This window comes from Heptranchias perlo, chromosome 13 (genome assembly GCF_035084215.1).
Source record: "Heptranchias perlo isolate sHepPer1 chromosome 13, sHepPer1.hap1, whole genome shotgun sequence".
NCBI classification, from domain to species: domain Eukaryota; kingdom Metazoa; phylum Chordata; class Chondrichthyes; order Hexanchiformes; family Hexanchidae; genus Heptranchias; species Heptranchias perlo.
In genome coordinates this window covers 44332504-44359710 of record NC_090337.1, presented here as the reverse complement: position 1 = coordinate 44359710, position 27207 = coordinate 44332504, and the positions used below count along the sequence as shown (strand labels likewise).

General features: G+C 40.7%; 1 protein-coding gene across 2 annotated transcripts in view; it reads left to right on the top strand.

The window, feature by feature from the left end:
* Positions 1 to 27207, top strand: part of gfm1 (G elongation factor, mitochondrial 1) — a 66308-nt gene that overhangs the window by 14641 nt on the left and 24460 nt on the right. For both annotated transcript variants that reach the window (XM_067995395.1, XM_067995394.1), the window contains 7 exons: positions 833 to 983; positions 1343 to 1497; positions 3420 to 3504; positions 11709 to 11846; positions 14136 to 14237; positions 15709 to 15765; positions 17030 to 17167. In XM_067995395.1, the coding sequence (XP_067851496.1) occupies positions 833 to 983; positions 1343 to 1497; positions 3420 to 3504; positions 11709 to 11846; positions 14136 to 14237; positions 15709 to 15765; positions 17030 to 17167 (826 nt within the window). The remainder of the gene's footprint in view (positions 1 to 832; positions 984 to 1342; positions 1498 to 3419; positions 3505 to 11708; positions 11847 to 14135; positions 14238 to 15708; positions 15766 to 17029; positions 17168 to 27207) is intronic.

Sequence of the window (27207 nt, the reverse complement as noted above, 5' to 3'; positions counted from 1 at the left end):
CTGGGCGGGAAAACCAAGGCTTGTCCTCTGAACCTCCCACAGCTGTCCATGTCTGAGGATTAGTCAGTTGAGCTGCCAATGAAGACAAGTACCACCCTTCTAGGAGTTGATTCCAGTCAGGAATCATTCCATGTGGCTCCTACCAATATTCCATGTGTGAATACTTACTGGAACTGCTGGGATATGGTAATAATTTACCTATTGTCCCAAACTGTTGAGGGTAAAAGTTTCAATGGCTGACTAATGATCTTTTGCAAGAGCTCATTAAGATACCCACTCCCCGTATTGTCTCAGTGGCTCCAGCTTTTTGTCAGAGAAAATCCATGTGCACAATATCCACTGTATTTGCTTTATCAATACACTCCGTTATTTCCTCCAATAAATTTGTCAGATGTGACTTGCCTTTTGCAAATCTGTACTGGCTGTTTTTATTAGCCCATTCTTTTGTAATTGAGTATTAATTTTATCCCATTTTATGGCCTCTAGAAGCTTACCCACTGTTGAAGTTAGGCAGACCGGTCTATAGTTACCCAGTTCATCCTTCTTAAATAAGAAGTGTTGTATTTTCAACCCTCCAGTCCTTGGGCATAACTTCCATATCCAAGGACGTTTGAAAGATTATGGTCAGAGCCTCTGCTATCTCTGATCAGTGTACTGATGTAGTAAGTTGACATTTTGTTTGAAACCTTTTGTTTAAATTTTAAGTTACAAGGATTTTTGGTGATTTATGTTCAGCTTGTCCAGTCAATCTTTTCAACTAGTAATAATGACAAATATATAGTGTACTTTGAAAGGTTTGAGACCCAAATGCACATCTTTCTCATTTGCATAGTCAGAATGTGAAATATGATGACATTCCTGCTGAGTTACGTGCGGAAGCTGCAGCTAGACGTCAGGAGCTGGTTGAATGTGTAGCCAATGTGGATGAACAGTTGGGAGAAATGTTTCTGGAAGAGAAAGTTCCTACAGTTGCTGATCTAAAGGTGAGTTTTATTGTAAAAAGGACAGGGACTTCAAGGAATATAAACTTCCGCTACTTACAGGTTTCATATTTCTGGTACAACGTTAATGTTTAAGAAGGAAATGGGGGGACTGTCTCTGAATGATATATGATTCCACATTCAATATATTTAGATGTCTTATTATTTTGTGGATCTCTTCATATCTTCCAGTTTGTTAGAAAAAATATGGAACTAACATGCTGGGAGTGATGTAACTGTTGCAAGAAGAAATGCTTTTTGGTTCTATTGTAAAAACACATTTTTAATGGAAAATTTTATCTGCTGGTGGTTGTTTTTAGATCTGAATACATTTTTATTCTTCCCCCCCCACCCATTTCAAGGCTGCTATAAGGAGAATAACTATCAGCAGGTTGTTCTCGCCTGTATTAGTGGGAAGTGCTCTGAAAAATAAAGGTGTGCAACCGCTGCTAGATGCTATTCTGGACTATCTACCAGACCCGAGTGAAGTCTCAAACTATGCCATTGTCAACAAAGAGTAAGTGCTTTATGTTCATTATTAATAATTTATAAATTTATTGTGCGGTACATTCATGTAACTTCTCAACCAATAGTCATGTTTTTATTCTAGTTTAGTGGTGAAGGAAGAAATCAACAGATATTAAATCTCAAAGCTTTCACAGTAAAGGACAATTCTATAATTCTGTTCTCCCAGGAACCAGTTGTGCTCTGAAAAAAACCCCCAAAAAAACCCATCTTCAGCTGCTTCATCAATGACCTTCCCTCCATCATAAGGTCAGAAATGGGGATGTTCGCTGATGATTGCACAGTGTTCAGTTCCATTCACAATCCCTCAGATAATGAAGCAGTCCGAGCCCACGTGCAGCAAGACCTGGACAACATCCAGGCTTGGGCTCATGAGTGGCAAGTAACATTCGCGCCAGATAAGTGCGGGCAATGACCATCTCCAACAAGAGAGAGTCCAACCGCCTCCCCTTGACATTCAACGGCATTACCATTGCTGAATCCCCCACCATCAACATCCTGGGGATCACCATTGACCAGAAACTTAACTGGACCAGCCATATAAATACTGTGGCTACGAGAGCACGTCAGAGGCTGGGTATTCTGCGGCAAGTGACTCACCTCCTGACTCCCCAAAGCCTTTCCACCATCTACAAAGCACAAATCAGGAGTGTGATGGAATACTCTCCACTTGCTTGGATGAGTGCAGCTCCAACAACACTCAAGAAGCTCGACACCATCCAAGATAAAGCAGCCCGCTTGATTGGCACCCCATCCACCACCCTAAACATTCACTCCCTTCACCACCGGCGCACAGTGGCTGCAGTGTGTACCATCCACAGGATGCACAGCAGCAACTCGCCAAGGCTTCTTCGACAGCACCTCCCAAACCCGCGACCTCTACCACCTAGAAGGACAAGAGCAGCAGGCACATGGGAACAACACCACCTGCACATTCCCCTCCAAGTCACACATCATCCCGACTTGGAAATATATCACCGTTCCTTCATCGTCGCTGGGTCAAAATCCTGGAACTCCCATCCTAACAGCACTGTGGGAGAACCGTCACCACACTGACTGCAGCGGTTCAAGAAGGCAGCTCACCACCACCTTCTCAAGGGCAACTAGGGATGGGCAATAAATGCCGGCCTCGCCAGCGACGCCCACATCCCATGAACGAATAAAAAAAAACAAAGGTCAGAAAATCAGGGCCATCTCTGACCTCCAAGCTTAGCTCCCTACTCATGGAATTAGATTTCTTGTTGGGCTTCTATTCGTGTGTGATAGATAATTGCTTGTTTTTCTGAATTGTTGTTTAATTTCATTAAGATTTTAAATAGAGCTTGATGACTACTTTAAAATGAATTAATTTTAACAACAACTTGCATGTATACAGCACCTTTAACATAGAAAAATATCCCAAAGTACTTCATGGAGAGGTAATCAAAAAAATGAATGTTGAACCAAAGTAGGAGAGATTAGGAGCGGTGAACAATAGCTTGGTTAAAGAGGAGAGTTTCAAGGAATGTCTTAAATGGAGAGGAAGATGAAGAAGTGAGGGTTTTGGGAGGGAATTTGAGAGGGTAAGGCCTAGGCAGCTGCAGGCATGACCTCCAGTGGTAAAGCAAAGGGATGGGAGCTGCACAGTTGACTAGAGTCAGAAGAACAGAAGTGGGGTTTGTAGGGCTGGAGGAGGATACTGAGATTGGGTGGGTGGTTGAGTTCATGGAGGAATTTAAACACAGGGAATTAGGATCTTAAATGAGGGGCATTGTGGGTACTAGAAGCCAGTGTAGTTCAATGAGGACAGGGGAGATGGCTGAGCAGGACGTCGTACGGGCAGCAGAGTTTTGGATGCGCTGATGTCTGCTAAATTAACTCAACATAAGTCTGAAGCCCTATGAAGGATGTTATTTAAGTGCGTGTTTCCTTCAGGAATTCTGAAGATACAGTTAAAGTTCCCATGGACCCCAGAAGAGATGCTTCTCATCCATTTGTAGGCTTGGCCTTTAAACTGGAGGTAATCCTATAACTATATAGTTCATTCATTTATGTATGCAAGTCCAGGAGGTGTTAGAGGATGGGGGTTCTTACTTACAAGTTTATAAGTTACTTCTCAAAATAATAGGATTCAAAAGCATTTGTGGAGTATAAACTCTGGCACGGGCCAGTTGGGCCGAATGGCCTGTTTCTGCGCTTTAAATTCATTGTAATTCTATGCATTTATTGAAAATCATAGAAATTAAGCATACAATGATAACCACTGTTGACAATAATTACACATACACTTAAGAGTGCATTTACGGCGATACCTTGCAAGTTCACCAGAGAATTCAAAACATGTTACAGTTCTTGAGCTGGAGGATTTTTCAAGGCCGATAAGACCTCATTGAGTTCTGAGGTATCTCTGCTAACACCCACTTTTTTATACCTTTTTCCCAATCCTACTACATGAGAATCTACATGTTCCATAGCATTGCCACATTCAATTAGCTGTTCTTTCTTATCAATAACTGCAGTTTTAGCAAGTGTAACTCCCCAAACTTGGTCCTAGCTTCACCTTGACTGAAATGTCAATCAAATCATTCAACTGGAGACAGTTACAAAGAGATTAATGAACAAAGGCCCCCCCCTACAGGTGACTTTATTACTTGACCACATTCCTTACACAGATGAGGCCTTGGAGGAAATTGAAATTATAACTTCTGGAATTGATGGCCAAAACATGTATCCTGGGAGTACACTTAACTGCCATAAAGATGTTCTGTTTCCTTGTAAAGTTGAAAGATATATGGTGGCTCTGGAGGATGAGCAAACCATGGAAGCCTGTGGCTGAATCCCTTAACAGCTAAATGTCTCTGTCTGATACAATTTTTAATTCCCACTGACTAACTGAACATTGCTAAAATGCGCATTTATCCAAAATAAAGCAAACCTGTGTTACGTTTTCATCCTTCCAACAGAAACCCACTTAACAGACAAAAGCTAAAGGTAAATCTAAATAAATTAATATAAAAAGAACCCTTTCCTTACAGTGGAAGTCAGAATCTCCCTGTACTAGGGTTTATCCTGCTTAATTTACTCGATTATGATAATGGCTGACTTGGTGAAGGTCATAAAAGAGTGGGATAGGTTTGAATTGTATCAACTGTCTTTTGAACCTGAACACTGTCTCTGCTTGAGTTATCCTACTCCCCCACCATGATGTCAGACATTGGAGCCCCATTTTTGTAGACTGGCGTAAATCAGTTCTAAATGGGAAAGAGCTGGTACAAATGCCACCAGATACTGGCACTCAATTCTCTGTGGTCAGCCAATTTAAAGGATTGCAGACAATTAAAACAAGTGAGGAAAATAAATTCTTACAGCCTTTACAAAAGCTCAAAAGGTATCTCAAACCACTGGCAGCCTTTGTCAAGGTTGAAGGGAGAGATGGGTAAGAAATGACTTGCAAAAAAAACCAAACAGAAGTAATTGAAGTAGAAGTGTTGCTGTATGAGTTATTTCTAAGGAGGATGTCCCTGTTTTCTGGGATGAGAGGGTTGTCCTATGAGGAGAGATTGAGCAGAATGGGCCGAGACTGTCTGGAGTTTAGAAGAATGTGAGGCAATCTCATTGAAACATATAAGACTCTGAGAGGGCTTGACAGGGTAGATGCTGAGAGGCTATTTCCCCTGGCTGGAGAGTCTCAGGATAAGGGGTTGGTCATTTAGGACTGAGATGAGGAAGAATTTCTTCACTCGGAAGGTTTGGCATTCTCTACCCCAGAGGGCTGTGGATGCTCAGTTGTTGAGTATATTCAAGACTGCGATCGATACATTTTTGGATACTAAGGGAATCAAGGGATATGGGGATCTGGTGCCAAAGTGGAGTTGAGGTCGAAGATCAGCCATGATCTGTTTGAATGGCGGAGCGGGGCCGTATGGCCTACTCCTCCTATTTCTTATGTTTGCCATTCCATAGCACCATCCCATGGATCAGTCCCGCAACATGCCTGGGTAGAGATGGAAGCAGGCTTGAGGACACAGCTGATTATCACTGGTTGAGCCAGCCTTACAGTCCATGTAATTATATTAGAAAAGAGATGAAAAGAAAGCTTTAATTGGAAGAGAACCACACTGGTGGAAAAAATGCTCAAGAAAAACTGGAATTGAAGAACAGTGGAAAATGTGCTCAAACTAAAATTTTAATGAGAAAAATGTTGGTTTACCGAATTGAAAGCTGTTTACACTGGTTCTGTGAATGAAGTTGTAGTTGGCTGTTCCAGGCTGAGCTTGTTTTAACTCTGTCTGATCAAGATTGTCGCTTTGAAAAGTCGTTTAACCTGCAAGTCTCTTTGTTAACAAATCTAGTAATTTTCTGGACTGTGACAATGTATCCTATATGTGCATAAGCACAGATATACAACAGAATTGGCTGCATAGAACCATAGATATCACAGCACTGAAGGCCAGCTGGCCCATTGTACCTGTGCTGGCGTAAGCTCGTCAATTTTGAGCTGTCTCCTCTATTTCCATTTCTCTACCTTTTCCTCGTACCACTTTATACTCCTTTTTAAACACGTATCCAATTTCCTTTTAAATGATATTATCGACTGCCTCAATGACCACTTGTCGTAAAAAAAATTTCCATGTTCTGATAAACCTTCTGGGGGAGGTGGAGCCTGTACAGTCTGGACAGGTTGCACCTCGACGGAGCTGGGACCATTGTCCTCGCAGGGAGGTTCGTTAGTGCTGTGGGGGGTGGGGCGGAGGGGGGTTTAAACTAATTTGGCAGAGGGATGGGCACCAGAATGTAGCATTGGCAAGGAGAAACAAAGGGCACAAAGGATCAGGAGAGAAAAATAACACTAGAGCAGAAAATAATACGGTATTAGGTGGGATCAGACTAAGAGAGTACAAGAAAGCCTAAGACTCTGGCCCGGGTAAATTGGAATCAAAGATTGGCAGGCAAAACTCTAATTGAACAGTGGGTGGCCTTCAAAGAGGAGATGGTTTGGGTGCAGTCTATTCCCACGAGGGAGAAAGGTAGGGCAACTAAAGGCAGAGCTCCCTGAATGACAAAAGAGATAGAGAGTAAGATGAAGTGGAAAAATGGGGCATATGACAGATGTCAGCTTGATAACACAAGTGAGAACCAGGCAGAATATAGAAAGTTCAGAGGGGAAGTGAGAAAGGAAATAAGAGGGGCAAAGAGAGAGTATGAGAATAGACTGGCAGCCACATAAAAGGGAATTCAAAAGTCTTCTATGGGCATGTAAACAGTGAATGGGTAGTAAGAGGAGTGGTGGAGCCGATTAGGGACAATAAAGGCGATCTACTCATGGAGGCAGAGGGCATGGCTGAGGTACTAAATGAGTACTTTGCATCTGTCTTTACCAAGGAAGAAGATGCTGCCAGAGTCTCAGTAAAGGAAAATATAGTTGAGATACTGGATGGCCTAAAAATTGATAAAGAAGAGGTACTAGAAAGGCTAGCTGTACTTTAAGTAGATAAGTCACTCGGTCCAGATGGGATCCATCCTAGATTGCTGAGGGAAGTAAGGGTGGAAATTGCGGAAGTACTGGCCATAATCTTCCAAACATCCTTGGATACGGGGTGGTGCCAGAGGACTAGAGAATTGCAAATGTTACACCCTTGTTCAAAAAAGGGTGTAAAGATAAACCCAGCAACTGCAGGCCAGTCAGTTTAACCTCGGTGGTGGGGAAACTTTTAGAAACGATAATCCGGGACAGAATTAACAGTCACTTGGACGAGTGTGGATTGATTAGGGAAAGTCAGCACGGGTTTGTTAAAGGCAAATCGTGTTTAACTAACTTGATTGAGTTTTTTGATGAGGGAACAGAGAGGGTAGATGAGGGCAATGCAGTTGATGTGTATATGGACTTTCAAAAGGCGTTTGATAAAGTGCCACAAGGTAGGCTTATCATCAAAATTGCGGCCCATGGAATAAAGGGGGCAGCGGCAGCATGGATACGAAATTGGCTAAGTGACAAGCAACAGAGTAGTGGTGAACGGTTGTTTTTCGGACTGGAAGGAGGTATACAGTGATGTTCCCCAGGGGTCGGTGCTGGTGCTTTTCTTGATTATATATTAATGACTTGGACTTGGGTGCACAGGGCACAATTTCAAAATTTGCAGATGACACAAGACTTGGAAGGGGAGTTAACAGTGAGGAGGCTAGTGATAGACTTCAAGAGGTTATAGACAGGTTGGTGGCATGGACGGACACGTGGCAGATGAAATTTAATGCAGAAAAATGCGAGGTGATGCATTTCGGTAGGAAAAATGAGGAGACGCAATATAAACTAGAGGGCACAATTCTAAAAGGGGTAGAGGAACAGAGAGATCTGGGGGTGTATGTGCACAAATTGTTGAAGGCGGCTGGGCAGGTTGAGAACCTGGCCTTTATAAATCGAGGCATACAGTACAAAAGTAAGGGAGTTATGATGAACCTTTATAAAACACTCGTTCGGCCACAGCTGGAGTATTATGTCCAGTTCTGGGCACCGCACTTTGGGAAAGATGTGAAGACCTTCGAGAGGGTGCAGAAGAGATTTACTAGAATGATTCCAGGGATGAGGGACTTTAGTTACGTGGATAGACTGGAGAAGCTGGGGTTGTTCTTCTTGGAACAGAGACAGTTGCGAGGAGATTTGATAGAGGTATTCAAAATCATGAAGGGTCTAGATAGAGAGAAACTGTTCCAGTTGACGGAAGGGTCAAGAACTAGGGGGCACAGATTTAAGGTGATTGGCAAAAGAACCAAAGGTGTCATGAGAAAAACCTTTTTTACGCAGGATCCAAGGGGGTGGAGGAGGAGATTCAATCATGGCCATCAAAAGGGAACTGGATAAGTACTTGAAAGTAAAAAAATTTGCAGGGCTCCGGGGAAAGGGCCGGGAGGTGGGACTAGCTGGATTGCTCTTGCATAGAGCTAGTGCGGACTCGCTGGGCCGAATGGCCTCCTTCCATGCTGTAACCTTTCTATGATTCTGTCTGTTTTTCTAAAGCGGGTGGAAAACCAGAATTTAAAAAGAAATTCCACCAGTTGCCACATAATTGCAGAAATGAATTCGGAATCAAGTGGTAGGAATCTAGGGGGGTAAAATTCGATAGGGGCCGTTTTTAGACGCAGGTAGCGTGCTATGCTATCACCCTGTGCCCAATGGCCCCTGCCCAGGCAGGACGCAAGTTTCGACCCACCTGAGGACTTACCTGCAATCAGCCTTCCTTTTCAGGCTTTGCACGTGGAATCAATGCAATTTGCACTTTCCACCACCAGAGGGAGCTCAATCTCTTAAAGGGAGGATGTTTCTTAGAAATCTCTTAAAAGGTAGCTGGTACCTGTTATTTGCTGAAAATAACAGTCTACTGTCTGCATGGAGTCTGAACGGAGATCAGACATCGCACACGTAAAACACAGATGCAGGTTCCATCCCTGTGTTTACACACTGATGAGTTTTGTTAAAACATTGAATAAAGGTTGCGCATTACTAAATCCCACATCTTCCAATCTGCACGCCAGACCTCACCAATCTGCCGATCTGAGTTGGTACCAGGTCTGCGAGAGTGCATACACCAAGTTTCTCTGCTGATGCACTGGAGACCTTGGGTGCAAGAGGTGGACAGAAGGAGGGACATCCTATATCCGCAGGAGGGGGCAAGAGGCCCCCCCCAGGCATATACTCAAAAGACAGTGGGAGGCAGCGGGAGACGAAGTCAGTGCCAGGTGCACAGCATCATGAACATGGATGCAGTGCAGGAAGAAGTTCAATGCTTTGACATGAGTGGTCAAGGTGAGTGAGGTCAACTGTTAAGTGGCGTCTCCTACCAACTGCTCCGCGCACTACACCCCCCATCACCCACATACCAACAAACTCTTTCCATCAGTACTCAACTCTTCCAATCAGATGCTCCCTCTCACCCTTACAATTTACCACTGTTTCAAGCCGCCCACCCACAACTCACAGGCCACACACACTGGTAGCTATTCAACCATGACGGGCACATCACCCAGATACACATCCCACAGGAGAAGGTGGCACATATCAAGAGGCAGCAAATGGCAGTGGCATTTAGCCCGTCGAGGCTGTTCCGCCATTCAGTGAGATCATGGTGGACCTGTGAGCTAACTCCATATACCCATCTTCGGCCCATATCCCTTAATACCCTTGGTTCACAGAAATCTATCAATCTCAGATTTAACATTCACAAGTGAGCTAGCATCAACTGCCGTCTGCAGAAGAGCGTTCCAAACGTCTCCCACCCTTTGCGTGTAGAAGCATTTCCTAACTTCACACCTGCATGCCTTGGCTCTAAATGTTAGGCAATGTCACCGGGTCCTAGTATTCAAGTCTAGGTGACCTCCAAGAACAGTTACAAATGTCTTGGCAGCCAGAAGCAATAATCCAGCCACTAACCTGTAAATCCTGCATGGTCCCTTTAAATACTGCTGTTGTGGGGTCCTTCAGGCACGCTAAGACATGTTCAGATGGTCGGGGTTAAGACTGTGCATTGAGTTGAGCGTTAAGTCCCAAAATGGTGTCTGTCACTTTAAATCAGCATTGCACACTGATTAAAGCCATTTTCCCCCTACTTTACATGATTCTAGAGTTCGTTATCTGCGCCTGCGCTATCTCCTGTACCATGATGGCGTTTGTGCATCCAAGACGCCATCTTGGATGTCGGAGAGGCCGTGTAGCACCGAAACAATGGGCGCTACACGGCCCAATTTAGCGCCCAACGTTTATAAAGTAATGTGGTATTTGAAAATTGTTCTGAGGACAGCTGTTTGCCAATGGTAACAACAGAATTTTTTAGTTGGAAGAAATAAACTCAGCATGCAGTATAGTGACTGGAAATTCATATGAGAAAATAGAACTAATTAAGAAGTTAATTTAAGTGTTTAGGTTTTTTATTTGGTGATTTTTAATTTTTGTCCAACCTTTCAATACTACTTTCTGTGCCATTGTTGGAGTACTTTTAAACTTAAAGGCTGAACATTTGCCGAGAAAGAAAAATAAACAAATTGCATTTATTTTATTAATACCAATGTTAGTGACAAACCTCAAACAATTTTTTTAAAGTATATTTTGTAGACTCTCCACTTTAGAGCTCAATCTGTTCTGGTATTATAATGTTAAATTACTAGCATTTCATCCTGCATAAATCAGAAAGATTTAGTGCACTGATTTCTGGGTACAGTTAAGGAGAACATGAATTATCTGAAATTTAAAAATATTGGGCAGATTCTGAACGACGCATGCCGTTATTAATGTGCAGATCAGCCAGCAACTTTTGACAAATAAGAGATGCCCCGTGAATTGCAAATCGCACGAGTTGCTGGCCGATTTGCGTCGCTCCGCCGTTAGCTTTGCGAAAACAGCATCTCCCCATGATTTTCATGAAGTTGCTGCATTTGCACATTAATTGTCCATTAAACTCACCACAGAAAGTTAAATCTAGTAATTAATAGAGTACGTACCCTTTTAACAATGTCATAATTGTTAATGACGGCCAATCAACCTCTCTTGCCCAGAAAGTTAACAGTGATAAGTGTGGAGTCTTATTCTTTCAGGTTGTGAATTGTTTTAGGAGATTTTAAACTCAATTTTTTTTTTCTTTTTCTTTCTGTCTCTTTCTCTCTCTCTATCCAATCTTTCTTTCCCTCTCATTCTCTTTCTGTACCTGATTTGACATTGAATTCACCCACTTTCATTCACTCTCCTTCCATTCACTCTCCTCAATCCCTCCTCTGTTTATTTCTCAATCCTTTAATCTCATTGCTTAAGGAGATACACTGTTTGTCCCATTATTCACTAGGGTCCCAGATGCCCTGTTTCCCTCACTGCGCGTTATCAGCTCGCACTTACAGCAACTTTGCGAGCAAAAAATTTTAAAACCTTAACATGCACGAACAAGTCTAACCAATGGGGCATGTTAAGGTTTTAAAATTGTGTGAGATATTACTGAACCATCACGATTAGGAAGTAAATCTATTGTACAATTTCAACTTCTGAAATAATGAAAATTGTAACCTAAATATATAATATTGGACTAATAACTTTATTGAAAAGCACCATTTGACTCGTTATCTTAAATAACGATAACATAATTTTAACCTTTTATGATAAATAATCATGCTACTATGTTGAATTAAAGAGTGATACTAAAGAAAAGATGTTCCAGTATCAGTGTAATTAGTTTTCTTTTGATTTATCAGGCTGGCCGATTTGGACAGTTAACATACATTCGAGTTTACCAGGGTATGCTGAAAAAGAGTGAGACCATCTACAACACACGAACTGGCAAGAAGATTAGAGTACAGCGCTTAGTCCGATTGCATGCTGATCAGATGGAGGTATGGCTTCTAACTGAAAGTATTTTATATTCTCTCCTCTTCCCGTCCACTCTCCAATAAACTTTGCAGGCCAATCTTTTTGCATCCATAGTCTTTACATCCATCCCTTATCAGTTATTTTGTGATCCAAACGTTTCTAGATACAGTGTAAGCAGCTCAGAAAATGGGATCTGTTGTTCAGACTCTTTATATGTAGAGTTTGGTCTTGGTAACCTGCTGCAGATGTAGTAGGAGTAATATTTTATTTGTGAAGTTGAGTGATTTCTTTTAAAGTAAGGACTTGGTACGTTATTTTTGGCTGTACTGCTCGGCGTCCATCTCATAACCATGTGCCAAATTAAATAGTAATGGATGGTTTATACTTGTACTGGGTAACTGAAGTAAGGCCAGTTGATCGTCATATCTTCAGTACAGTACATGCAGGTATTGCTGTTTGATCATGTCCATTGCATGAAGGCAAAGATAAGAACGCTACAATTTACCCATTAAAGTTAGTTGGACCTTATTTCTGCAGATAAAATTGATAAAAATTTATTTAAACTCTTTACAATGAGTGATTGATTGAATTAGAAGAACCTCGACAAAGCTAAAGCAAGATAGAGCTGATTCATTTTTGTCACAAGCGATATCTCCAACAATACAGCATTCCCTCAGTACAACAATGAAATATTAACTGAAATTATATGCTTCCGTCCATGGTGGGGTTTGAACACACAGCCTTCTAAATCAGCGGTGAGTGCAACCAACGAAGCCAAGATTTGTGTCTTCTAAAAACTGTGATTATAGTGGATGGATAGGCATTACACTTAGCTTCAAGATAAACCCAGCAACTATAGGCCAGTCAGTTTAATCCAGGACAGAATTAACAGTCACTTGGACGAGTGTGGATTGATTAGGGAAAGCCAGCACAGATTTGTTAAAGGCAAATCGTGTTTAACCAACTTGATAAAGTTTTTTGATGAGGTAACAGAAAGGGTAGATGAGGGCAATGCAGCTGATGTGGTGTATATGGATTTTCAAAAAGCGTTTGATAAAGTGCCACTTGGTAGGCTTGCTATTAAGATTGCAGCCCATTGAATAAAGGGGACAATAGCAACATTGATATAGAATTGGCTGAATGACAGGAAACAGAGAGTAGCGGTGAGTGGTTGTTTTTCAGACTGGAGGGAGCTGTGCAGTGGTGTTCCCCAGGGGTCAGTGCTGGGACCACTGCTTTTCTTGATATATATTAATGACTTGGACTTGGAAGTACAGGGCACAATTTCAAAATTTGCAGATGACACAAAACTTGGAAGTGTAGTGAACAGTGAGGAGGATAGTGATCGACTTCAAGAGGATATAGACACTTTGTTGGCATGGGTGGACACGTGGCAGATGAAGTTTAATGTGGAAAATGCGAGGTGATGCATTTCAGTTGGAAAAATTAGGAGAGGCAATATAAACTAGAGGGCACAATTCTAAAAGGGGTACAGGAACAGAGAGATCTGGGGGTATGTGTGCATAAAACGTTGAAGGTGGCAGGGCAGATTGAGAAAGTGATTAAAAAAGCATACGGGGTCCTGGGCTTTATAAATATAGGCATAGAGTACAAAAGCAAGGAAGTTATGACGAACTTTTATAAAACACTGGTTTGGCCACAACTGGAGTATTGTGTCCAGTTCTGGGCACCGCACTTTCGGAAGGATGTGAAGGCCTTAGAGAGGGTGCAGAGGAGATTTACTAGAATGATTCCAGGGATGAGGGACTTAAATTACGTGGATAGTTTGGAGAGGCTGGGATTGTTCTCCTTGGAACGAGAAGGTTGAGAGGAGATTTGATGGAGGTGTTCAAAATCATGAGCGTCTAGACAGCGTGGATAGAGAGAAACTGTTCCCATTGCAGAAAGGTCAAGAACCAAAGGGCATAGATTTAAGGTGATTGGCAAAAGAACCAAAGGTGATATGAGGAAAAACTTTTTTACACAGCGAGCGGTTAGGATCTGGAATGCACTGCCCGAGGGAGTGGTGGAGGCAGATTCAATCATGGCCTTCAAAAGGGAACTGGATAAATACTTGAAACGCAAAAATGTGCAGGGCTACGGGGATCAGGCGGGGCAGTGGGACTGGCTGGATTGCTCATGCATGGAACTGGTGTGGACTCGATGGGCTGAATGGCCTCCTTCCGTGCTGTAACATTCTATGATTCACCTAGGTTTATTTGAGGGGAAGGGAATAAGGTGGGCAGTGATTAATAAACTATTTCAGTTTACCTAAAGAATCATTTTATTTCATTTTTTTCTGTCTTCCATAGGATGTTGATGAAGTTTTTGCTGGTGATATTTGTGCTTTGTTTGGCATTGATTGTGCCAGTGGTGATACATTTACTGCAAGAACAAGCAGCAATCTTTCAATGGTAAGAAAGAAACATTTAACAAAATCTTAAAGTATTTACAGTTTCTCCAACAGTAATAACAAGACTCCCTCTTCCCCAAGAAAGGCCCTCTTATCTTTGAAACTTCATTACAAATGGAAGTGAATGGCACATTGAGGTTGTTCTCATGGAATATGGGCACCACATTGGCCTGTGTACAGTCTACCTTTTTAGTGTCCAGTGACCTCCCTCATAATGATTGTCTGTGCCTCACAGATCGCCTCCCCAGTCTCTCTCAGCATCCTTCTTTGGTGATTTATTTGTTTTGAGTCCTTTCAGATTGTCTAGGAATTCACCTCATTCATTTGATTTTACTTTGGCGAGGATACATTGCTCATGTTTTCTTCCTTTGCGAATGCTTAAAAGTAATATTTCAACAAACTTTCTGTTTTGTACTCATCCTCAGTTTCAACCCTTTTTGCATCATTTACGGTTCTCACATTTTCTCTGACTATCTTTTTATTGCTGTAGTACCGAAAGAAATCTTTATTGTTATGTTTCTAGAATTCATGTATGTACATCTTATTGTAGATTTGCTTCCTTTCATGTCTGCCAGAGTTTGCCTTTGCTTAATCTCCAGTACGTGTGTGTCTGGGTTTCTGTGGGCACATTCACCTGTTTGATAACTTTCTGCCCTATGATCTATCTTATCTGGGATCTGGCTTTCTCCCTGCCCTCTCCCCTGCCTGTCTAGTCCAAATGATTTTCAGTTGCTGCCTCAATGTTGCACACAAGTGTCTTTGTTCCTACGTGGTTTGGATGCAGCCTGTTCCTCTTGTACTAGTTCTTTTTACTCAAAGTATTCCCAGTTTAAAATGAAAGTAGCATTGTTGTTAGTTGAATCAGCAAGTTGCAGCCCATCAATTCTGTTTCAATTAGAAGCTTCATTTGGGGAAATGGGAAAGAATTTATGTTACAGAAACCGTTTATAGTTAATTTATAGTCTTCTACAGTAGCATCGAACAATTTGTACACATTTAATTTAAACTTATAGTTGTACCTTTCTTCTGCTAATGCATAACAGTCACCAGATTGCTCACATTGTAGGGTAATAAAATCTGGCAACTGTAAGAAAATAAATTTCTTTCTTGTCTCCCCACAGCTGTTCAATCTCCTCATAAGCTGTCTCTATGACAGTGAAACTGAGCAAGATTATTATGATTGAAAGGAAAACCCAGTACTGAATTACAAAGTGCACTTTATATTCTTCTGATCTTGAAAAATGTATGATATTAGGAAGGGCTTCACCAACTATCTATGGGCATAAAACCAAGTTTGATACTTTTAAATTGCATTATTTTAAAATGTTATCTCCTGTGGACAATGCAGCAATAAAATAGTTGAAGGATTCAATGCAGCAATGTGATAAAATGACATGGAAATATAAGAATATAATATGTGATAATATACGTATATATTGATGCTACTTTTTCTGCTTTCAAATACAATACAGGAATCTATTCATGTCCCTGATCCTGTGATATCAGTCGCAATAAAACCTGTCAACAAGGTACGTGTATCTGGGTTCCATCTCCTGAAATGTATTTTTCTCCTTGGGTTCCATTTCATACATTATGTTTTGACCAATGAAGCAGGAAACACACCTGTTTTAAGTCCTTTTCCAGTGTTACTGTTGAGCTAGTTGTTAGAAATGCACAAGAGTACAAAATTTGAAAGATTTGCATTTATTTATCATATCACAACTCAGAAACTTCTCAAAATGCTTCACATATGATTAAATACTTTTGAAGTCTTGTCATTCATTGTTTGTAAAGTGCTTTGAGTGAGCCAGTGTGTCACACCCTCCACTTTTCTGTGAAATCATGCCTAGCCTATTCTTGGTGTTCTCCTGACTATACAGCTAAAGTCAGGCATTCATCACGTAGGAACTCATGTGAACTCATATCACTCACACCCACCCTGACACAGCATCAGCATGATATATCACCGCAGTGGCCAAAACTTTTCCACGGTTTGATTGAAATATTAAAATTGGGGAGAAAAAAATTATACTATTTAGATTTTGTACTGTTTAGTGTTTTTTATGCAAAATCCTTTGGCATGGATTAGGAAATTCCAATTAAAATCTCTGCCACCCATAATTTTTGCATTCTGATTCTAAATGAAAGGTGAGAGGTCCTTTCCTCGCCCCTGGTGCCTTTGTTGAAGTTGCATTTTTTTAAAAGGCGATGGGGCAGACTTTAAATTGGGAGTCAAAGAAGTGGGCAGGACTAAATAATTATATGTAGAATCTGTACTCAAATTGTTAGTTAGTCATCTGAAAAACTTGAAGGCAGATACAGTTGCCAAAATAATTTGAAATTAGATCTATGATGTATAAAACATGGGCAAAAAAATGTGAATTAGGACCTGTTTTCCAGAATCTGAGGATTTCAACTTCAGTTTTTTTTGTTGGGAACACATCTGTTGTGATTAAAAATATATACTTGTTTCAAATATTTGAGCCACCCAACGGTGTTTTCTATCAGAAAACGAGATTGTAATTAGGCAATTACATTGATAATAATAAAAGGTTTTTCATTGTTTCATGATTTTTAAGAAAGTTAATAAAGTTCATAGATAGCTTCCTAAGTTCTTAGACCCAAAAACTCTCTGCAATCTCTCAGGTAGAACATAGTTGTTTGGGAATAGGAGCATCTCATTTTGCTTTCCAAATGTTGAAGTTATAAATGTACTTTTTTGACTGACTGAAAATATTTTTCCATGTAAGATGTTAAGGAAAACAGTTTAAAGTATACTATATTCTGTTTTAGAATGATCTGGATAAATTTTCCAAAGGAATTGGCAGATTTACACGAGAGGATCCCACTTTTAGGGTTATTTACGACCCTGAGAGCAGAGAGACAATTGTGTCCGGAATGGGAGAATTACACTTGGAAATTTATGCGCAGGTATTTAACTTATTGTAACAACATTTTCTTCTTATGGTTCGAATTTTGGTGTAGTTCATTAAGTCTTTTGTGAACATTAGATTTCAATATGTATGCATTTCAAATGTTCTTCATGTGACAGTACCTTTCAGATTGAAGACAAATGTTTTATTCTGCCATTTGAATAGTGATGTCAGTATTTGAATTCATTGATTTAAAGTGATATACTGAGGGAAAGCTCCAGATTCAAACTATATTTAATGCACAGAACTCTCAATAACCACAGGAAGGTTCGGCCATGAATGGCTTATTTTCTGTAGTGATTGTTTAAATTCTGTTAATAATACACATTTTTGCCAAGCTATTTAATTATTTTTAAAACTTAAAAATAGCTACCAGTTCAAGTGCAATTACAAACTGTTGGGCATTGCTTTCTCTCTCTCCCATTCTGCCCAAACTTCCTCATTGCTCCAGCAACTGTTGAGTGGGAACCTAAACTGCCTGTCTTATGTCACTGGCATAATCACTGCACGTGTATTATAAATTCCTATACATATTTTTTAAGGTATTAGATATTGCAATATTGATAGTACTGTAAAATCCACTGCATAAATTACACCATCCTCTAGATTTTTATGCCCTGCTAGTTATGGTGTGATTTATGCACTGGTATAATTTATCTTGCCAATACCTGCCTAGTATAAAACAAGCCAGTGCAACCTTCATACTTATAAAACCATTATACTGGAATTTATAGTAGCTTTTCTTTTGGTATGCTAAGCTGATTTTATGGACTGGAAAATTACCATTTTTACATTTGGTGAAGAATGATTCATTTAACTTGAACAAATTATATTGGGTGTGACAAATTATTACGGCAATTGGTGAAGCGTAATTTCCTTTAGTTTGTGCAATGGGGTATTCTCGAACAGGTGTTGAGTACCTAAATGGCAGTTTTTAGAACAAAGGCTGAAACTTTCTGCATTTTCCATCAACAGCATTTTGTGATTTTATTCCTGCCCTGAAATTCAACACACAACTTTTTTATACTGATTCGCAGATGTTTTTCAAGTCCAGCTTTACTCTTGTTTTGATTTTTTTTGTTCACCTATTAAATGCAGTTGTTTTTAACCTGTAAGAGAATAGGCCAGATATCTGAGTTAGTCACTGTTGGGTACCTTAATATTGACAGCAAAAAATTACATTTGTATAGTGCCTTTCAAGTAATAAAGTGTTCCAAAGCAATTTGCATAGGTGAGAGAGAGATGGACTGAGCACTAGAAAATTTAGGAGAGTTAGCTTAAAGCACAGTCAAAAAGATATGTTTCAAGGTTTTTTTTAAAAGGCAAGGAGGGAAGGAGCAGGGCTAAGAGGTTTAGGTTGGGCCAAGATGGCTAAAAGCTCTGCCAACAAGTGAGGATCCCTGGGGGCGAGGAGCATGGATATACAGAGGGTTGGAGGACTGTCGGATGCAGACTGGGCCAAAGAGCTGAAGTTTGGAGAGATGGGGCCATGGAAGGATGTGTAAACAATGACCAGGACTTTGAATTTGGTTTGTTGTGAGTTGAGCGGCCAGTGGGGGTCAGGAGTGATGGATGAGTGAGACCCAATGAGGGACAGGATGTGGGTGACTGGGTTTTGGACAAGTTGGAGTTTGTACAAGGAGGTCTTCAGGAGATGGCAAGTCTTGAGGTAATGAGAGCATGGATAAGGGTTCCAGCAATGGAGGCAGTGAGATTGGAGCAAAGGCGAGCAATGTTGCTGTTATGAAATTTGGGTCTGTTTCAAGTTCAGCAGTACTGGTCACTTCCCTTACCTTCAGGAGTGCCTCCACACTGCCCAATATCTAATAGTATGATAACAAAACCTGGTGTGCCTTGGGATCTGAACTGAATAGTGCGTCTTTCACACAATCTTTGAGTGGGCGGACTGAAAACACTTGAATGAGACGAAGCCAGATATAAATAGTTAAGCTGTGTTATCTTGCAGACAGAAAGTGAATGTACAGAGCGAGGGTTATAAACAAAACTTACTTAACTTAACTTCAAACCCCTCTTCATGCATGGCCTGCGTTAGTGGGATGATTCATACTTACTTTAATCAGTCTAACATTGAAACTGGCCACGGCTTACACTTGCTCGGTCAGCACTAGTCCTACAATATACTATAAATCTAGCGCTTTCTTGCCTTTCCTCGACCATCTCAACTAATTGGCTGGCTTTAAACATTGTTTTTCTTTTATCTTTTTGTTACTTCTGACCACAGGAAGCGGATGGGGTGTCCCTTTGATGACATCCCTGTTCAGTGATTCCCCAATTGGCCTGATCATAAAACCAACTACCTCGCACCAAAAGTGGATTCTAACCAGACTACCTTAGCAACCATCCTTGCCTAGCTCACATGATTTGGGCCATCCCGACAGTAATAGGTGTGGATGATCGCTGGAATGTAACAAATTTCAATTGCCTAAAGTATTCTGGCTGAAACTGTGTGCCTGAAACTCTACATTTCCCAGTTATGCTGTTTAGTGAATTTGACCCCTTGAGAGTTGCGTGTAATAAAAGGTAACATTCTTAAGAGACATAATACCAAGATCCTTTCTGTAGTAAATCGTCAATAATCCCAGAATGTGATATTTGCCACGGTGAAAGTGCGATCTTGGTGATGGATAGCATATGGGGTTTGAAGCTCAGCTCAAATATGATACTGAGGTCGTGCACTGTCTAGCTCAGTCTGTGTGAACAGCTGGGGAGAGAAATAGAATCAGGGGCAAGGGTTGGAACCGAATAAGATAGCATCAATTTTCAATATTCAATTCGAGGAAATTCTGGCTCATTTGTGACTTGACAGCAGTAGTGCAGGAGCAGGCAGCAGTAGTGAAGGAGCAGGCACTGCTGCAAGCCCCAGAGTCGGTGACTTGTCCAAGTTTCCTTCTATTCTGCGGCATTGTACGGCCAAGTTGTATGCTCCGACCCTGCTTTGGGAGTCAATTTAGTTTGATGGGAAAAGTGTTTTGGTCGTCAGATTGAAGTGTTGCTGCCAGCCTTTAATTCTAATCTCTACAAGGTTAAGGATATGTGAAGTGATACATTTAGGCAGGAAGAAGAAGGAAAAGCAATATAAACTAAATGGTACAATTCTGAAATGGGTGCAGGAACAGAGACACCGGGGGGGTAAATGTGCACAAATCTTTGAAGGTGGCAGGACAGGTTGAAAAAGCAGTTAAAAAGGCATACAGGATCCTGGGCTTTATAAATAGAAGCATAGAGTACAAAAGCAAGGAAGTTATATTGAACTTTTATTAAACATTGGTTCGGCCACAACTAGAGTATTGTGTCCAATTCTGGACACTGCACTTTGGGAAGGGTGTAAGGGCCTTAGAGAGGGTTCAGAAAAGATTTAGTAAAATGATTCCAGGGATGAGGGACTTCAGTTACTTAGATAGATTGGAGAAGCTGTGGTTGTTCTCCTTGGAGCAGAGAAGGTTAAGAGGAGATTTGATAGAAGTGATCAAAATCATGAAGGGTTTAGATAAAGTAAATAAAGAGAAACTGTTCCCATTGGCGGAAGGGTCGAGAACCAGAAGGCACAGATTTAAGGTGATTGGCAAAAGAACCAAAGGCAACGTGAGGAAAAACTTTTTTACGCATCAAGTATTTATGATCTGGAATGCGCTGCCTGAAAGGATGATCGAAGCAGATTCAATCACTGCTTTCAAAAAGGAATTGGATAAATACTTGAAGGGAAAAAATTTGCAGGGCTACGGGGAAAGAGCAGGGGAATGGGACTAACTGGATTGCTCTTACAAAGAGCTGGCATGAGCTCGATGGGCCAAATGGCCTCCTTCTGTGCTGTAACCATTCTATGTCAGCTAGGCAGTCTGGCAACATAGAGGCAATTGTGGAATCAAGAGTGATGGTAGATAGGTAGTGCTGGTATGTTCACAAGCATGAACATTGACCCTATTTCAGCAGATAATGTTTCCAAGGTACAGCATGTAAAGAGTGAGCCAAGGAAACCTTGAGGTCTTTTTAATGTGGCCATGGGGATGGGCGGAGAACTGTTGCTGGAAATAAGGTGGCTCTGTTGGAACAAGTAGGAATGAACCTGTTTCGGGGATGCCCCCCAAAGTTAGACTACAAATGAGATGGTGGAGAAGAATGGAGTGATCAAATGTTGTGGAACGTTCAAGGAGGGATAGCAGTCATACAGGATGCCATCAGTGACTTTGATTAACGCTGTCTTGGTACAACGGACAAGGTGGAAACAAGATTGTGCAGATTCAAATAAGAAACATTGGGAGAGGGCACAGAGGTGGCTAGCAACGATTTTGGAGGGAAAAAAACGATAAACTTAAAAACCTGATATTTTTCACTTCAGCATAGAGCTTCAGGTCACCTCGAAGACTGCTATCTAAGGTTTATATAAGGTGTTAATGTAGATTTAAAAGAGGACAGTGCGCTCCCTGATGATTTATTTGGTAATGGCATACAAATGAAAAGCCCCAGTTTGTTTCTCAATCTATACTGAGTTAGCTGATCTTAGCCAAAATGGCAGTAGTGGTGTTACTGTGCTCTTAGACCAGAGAGAGATGGAAAATTAGCCACTGTTCCTGCTCCTAATCACTATTCCTTGCTGGACAACGCAGCTGTGTGGGCATCAAGGACAAGATCAGACTTAGCTTTAATGTTGCCCATGGAGAAATAGCATGCCAACAATAACATTCTATGCTCACTAATGAAGAATGGCTAATTGTGGGTGAGTTGTGGAAGAGCAATCACTGCATATAGATCCATACCTCAGGAGAGTTCAGAAGAGGAGAAGAGGAGTAAATTGGCAAAAAAGAACTGTTCAGGATTTCTGACATTTCTGCCTGATGGGCCCAGTTTAGGTGAGTTCATATTCATCCAGTACATTTTGCAGTAATGTGACAAATAATTGCCAACTTTTGATGAGTAAAAAATATCTTGAAGGGGAAATCTGCCCTAGTTTTTGTAGACAAATTGAAAAGGTATTTGCAGGGTAGAGTTTTTTTATATATAAAAAGAAGGAATGGAAGGGGACCCTTGATTATTTAGGTACTTTGTAACATCGAGTCTACAACACAGAAACAGTCCATTCGGCCCAACTGGTCTACGCCGGCATTTATGCTACACATGAGCCTCCTCCCGTCCTACGTCATCAAACCCGATCAGTATACCCTTCTATTTCTTTCTCCCTCGTGCTTATGTAGCTCCCCCTTAAATGCATCTATGCTATTTGCCTTAACTGCTCCCTGTGGTAGCCCAATCCACATTCTTACTACTCTTTGGGTGAAGAGGTTTCTCCTGAATTCCCTATTGGATTTATTAGTGACTATCTCGTATTTATGACCTCTAGTTTTGGACTCCCATACAAGTGTAAACATTTTCTTTCGTCTGCCCTATCAAATCTTCTCAAGACCTCTGTTAGGTCATCCCCCGCCTTCTCTTTTCTAGAGAAAAGAGCCCCAGCCTGTTCAGCCTTTGCTGATAAAATGTCTCCACGCAGTTCTAGAATCATTCTTGTGAATCTTTTTTGCACCTTCCCCAATGCCTCTATATCCTTTTTATGCTATGGAGACCAGAACTGTGCACAGTACTCCAAGTGTGGTCTAACCATGGTTCTATACAAGTTTAACATAACTGCTCTGCTTTCCAATTCTATCCCTCTGGAAATGAACCCTAATGCTTGGTTTGCCTTTTTGTATGGCCTTATTAACCTGTGTCGCTACTTTTAGTGATTTGTGTATCTGTACCCCGAGATCCCTTTCCTCCTCTACCCCATTTAGACTCTTATTATCCAAGCAATATGTGGCCTCCTTATTCTTCCTACCAAAATGTACCACCTCACACCGCATCACCTTACACTTATCTATATTGAAATTAATTTCACAATTACACGCCCATTCTGCAAGTTTATTAATATCTTCTTGCATTTTGACACATTCTTCCTTTATATTAACTATACCCCCCAATTTGGTGTCGTCCGCAAATTTTGAAATTGTATTTCCGGTTTCCAAGTCCAAATCATTATTGTATGTTGTGAACAACAGTGGTCTCAGCACCGATCGCTGTGGCACACCACTTCCCACCTTTTGCCAGTGACAGTAGCTACCCTTAACTCCTACACTCTGTTTTCTGTTTTGTAGCCAGCTTGCTATCCATTCCGCTACTTGTCCCCTGAATCCACATGCTTTGAACTTAGCTATGAGTCTACAATGCGTTGCCTTATCGAAGGCCTTTTGAAAATCCAAATATATTACATCTACTGCATTACCCTTGTCTACTCTTTCTGTTACTTCTTCAAAGAATTCAGTAAGGTTGGTCGAGCATGACTTTCCCTTCTAAAATCTGTGCTGACTTCTTTATTATATTTTCATTTTCTAGATGTTTTTCTATTACATCTTTGAGCAAAGATTCCATTCCTTTCCTATCACCAACGTTAAGCTAACTGGTCTATAAGTCCTTGAACTTGTTCCATCTCCCTTTTTACATATAAGAATCACATGAGCTGTCTGCCAGTCCTCTGGCAGTATTCCCTTCTCTAGTGAATTTTTATATATATGTAATAGTGCCTCTGGTATCTCTTCCCTAACTTCTTTTAATATGTGCTGATGCAATCCATCTGGACCGGGGCTTTATCTTCTCTAAGTTTGGTTTAGTTTTTCAATTATCTCCTCCTTTTCTATCTAAATATCTTGATATCTTTTTTGATCTCTTCTTATAATGTCATGCCCACCTTGTTCGTCTCCCTGGTAAATACTGAGGCAGAGTAACTATTCAATATTTCTGTCATTTCACTGTCAGTATGCAGTTTTAACATCGACAATACAATGAGCCGAAGTTAGGGTTTGAAGATGTGTCTTTTGCTTGTCCAGCAATATAGGTTTCTAAAGAGCATTATTTATCTGCAGAATCATAGAAATTTCAATACAAAAGTTGGTCATTTGACCTGTCATGCCTGCGTTGATCGACTCCCCACCAAAACTATTTCTCATAATCCTGTTTCTTTGCTGTTTCCCTAATCCTTTAATATTTTCTGTTTCATCTATTTTTCATCTATATTTTCTTCTATGGAATCCTGGAAGCAAACACACATAAGTTAATATCCTTCATTTGTAAAAAGATTGCTGTTCAAAGCCGAAGTTCAAGGATTATCTTGTATTTCCTGAAGTTTATCTATTGCGTTGTTGAAATAAAAGCTACGTTACTAAAAGAAATTCAACTAAGCAACATTTTCGGTGTCAGAAACTGGTGATATCTGAGTTCTGAGATGAGAGTTTGAGCATTTTAGAATCTTAGATACAAAATTTTTTTTAGTAAAGGAATGTGAAATATTTTGATTGCCATTATCTATATTGTGATACTGGTGCAACTAAGGATGCATGAGTCAGCCTCTTGCTACCACATTGTGCAATGTGGTAACAGCAGTAGACGTAGTGCATTTGAACATCAAGAGAATTTTTCGCATTACTAGATCGTGAGCAGATGCCAAAACGCTGAAAATAAGGAGAAGCTGGAAATGGCTATTTAGTCCATCCAGCTCAGTTATTCAGCTCATTCTTATGACTGACAGAAACCGGTTTTACCTTCTTCCTTTCCTGATGCTAAGTCCATGTTCTTCCACTCCACTTATTCTGAATCCTTCACGTATCATTGTTAAATATTGCAACAACATATATGCAATGCAAAACTTTAATCTTCACAGCAAAATTTGATTTTGGTAAACTTGAGAGTATGACCAACAAAGCACAAGATTGTATATATTGATACTGAAGTTGGCAAGGCATGTCATTTGACATTGCACATTCACAAGGTCTTGTTTTAAAATTCATACATTTTTTGGTGAATTGTGTACATTGCTTTGAAGTGAGTCAAGGTGGGAATGCAGCAATTCTACTTTTGGCAATATCGTCAAAAGTTTGGGAAAATCTGTTCCAGGAATGGCTGGCTGCCCTCAGACCACTCTATCGCCAGCTTATTTTATTTGAAGAATTAGCAAGATCCAGCATAGCTTTACTGTGTACCGACAGCTAACCAAATGAGGGATACACAAACTCTGGCCAAACTGGAAGAAACTTCAGCTCATCCAGAACTGTATGTTGGACAAGTAGGCTGACATTACAGAGGGACAGGAGGGGTCGAGAGAGGTCGGTGGAGAGGTAGTGTTGAGTGTCATCAGCATACATGTGGAACCTGACGCCATATATGCAATGAGTGAGCTACAGTTGCATACTTTCTGTCCCCTCAAGAACTGCTGTTACTCCTCCAAATGTAGGCATACCCATTTGCTGCAAGTGAAATAGCAGCTGGGTCATGGCAATTATTATTAAAAATTGGAAATAAAAGTTTTGCAATGCATAAAATCAGACCTAAACAAAACTCCAAACATTGTTATGGAAAGGCTATTTAATAATAACCAATAACAATGATGCAAGTCAACAAATGCAACAACACTTCACCTTCCACTAAATATCATCGTAGGTACAGCACAAGAGGGAGGCCATTCAGCCCCTCGTACTTGTGCCAGCTCTTTGAAAGAGCTATCAAATTAGTCCCATTCTCCTGCTCTCTCCCCATAGCTCTGTAAATTTTTTCCTTTTAAGTATTTATCCAATTCCCTTTTGAAAGTTACTAATGAATCTGCTTTCACGATCCTTTCAGGCAGTGCATTCCAGATCATTACAATAGTTTCTCCTTATTTACTCTATCAAAACCATTCATCACCTTGAACACCTCTATCAAATCTCCCTGGACTTTGTTTATTCTAAGGAGAGCAACCCCAGCTTCTCCTATCTCTCCACATAACTGAAGTCCCTCATCCCTGGTGCCATTCCAGTAAATCTTTTCTGCTCCCTCTATAAGGCCTTGACACCCTTCCTAAAGTGTGGTGCCCAGAATTGAAGGCCTAACCATTGTTTTATAAAGGTTTAGTATTACTTCCTGGCTTTTGTACTCTGTGCCTTTATTAATAAAGCCCAGGAACCCATATGCTTTTTTAACAGCCTTCTCAACTTGACCTGCCACCTTCAAAGATTTGTGTATGTGTGCCCCCAGGTCTCTCTGTTCCTGCACCTGCTTTAAAATTGTTTATTTTATATTGCCTCTCCTCATTCTTCCTACCAAAATGTATAACTTCACACTTCTCTGCATTAAATTTCATCTGCCATGTGTCCGCCCATTTCACTAGTCTAAGTATGCGCTCCTGAAGTCTGTTACTATCCTCCACATTGTTTACTACATTTTTGAGTTTTGTGTCATCTGCAAACTTTGAAGTTATACCCTCTATACCCAAGTCCAGGTCATTAATATATATATAAAAAAGAGCAGTGGTCCTAACACTGATTCCTGGGGAACAACACTGTATACTTCCCTCCGGTCTGAAAAACAACCATTCACCACTACTCTTCGCGTTCTGTCCCTTAGCCAATTTTGTATCCATGCTGCCACTGTCCTTTTAATCCCATGGGCTTTAATTTTGCTTACAAGTCTATTATGTGGTACTTTATCAAATGCCTTTTGAAAGTCCATATACGCACCAACTGCACTACCCTCATCAATCCTCTCCATTACTTCATCAAAGAACTCAATCAAGTTAGTCAAACACAATTTTCCTATAATAAATCCGTACTGACTTTAATTTATTAGCCCATACTTTTGCAAGTGCCAATTAATTTTGTCCTGGATTATTGTTTCAAAGTTTCCCACCACTGACATTAGGCTGACTTGCCTGTAATTGCTGGGTTTATCCCTCTCCCCTGTTTTGAACAGGGGAGTGATATTTGCAATCCTTCAGTGCTCCGGCACCGCTCCCATATCTAAGGAGGATTGGAAGATTGTGATCAGAGCCTCTGCAATTTCCACCCTTACTTCCCTCATTAACTTCAGATGCACCCCATCTGGACTGGGTGACTTTTCTACTTTGAGACTTGCCAATCTTTTAAGTAACTCCTCTAGTTATTTTTGCCCTATCCAATATTGTTACTACCTCCTCCTTTATTGCTACAATGTGCTTTTTTCCTCCACGCAGCCTTCTGGGTT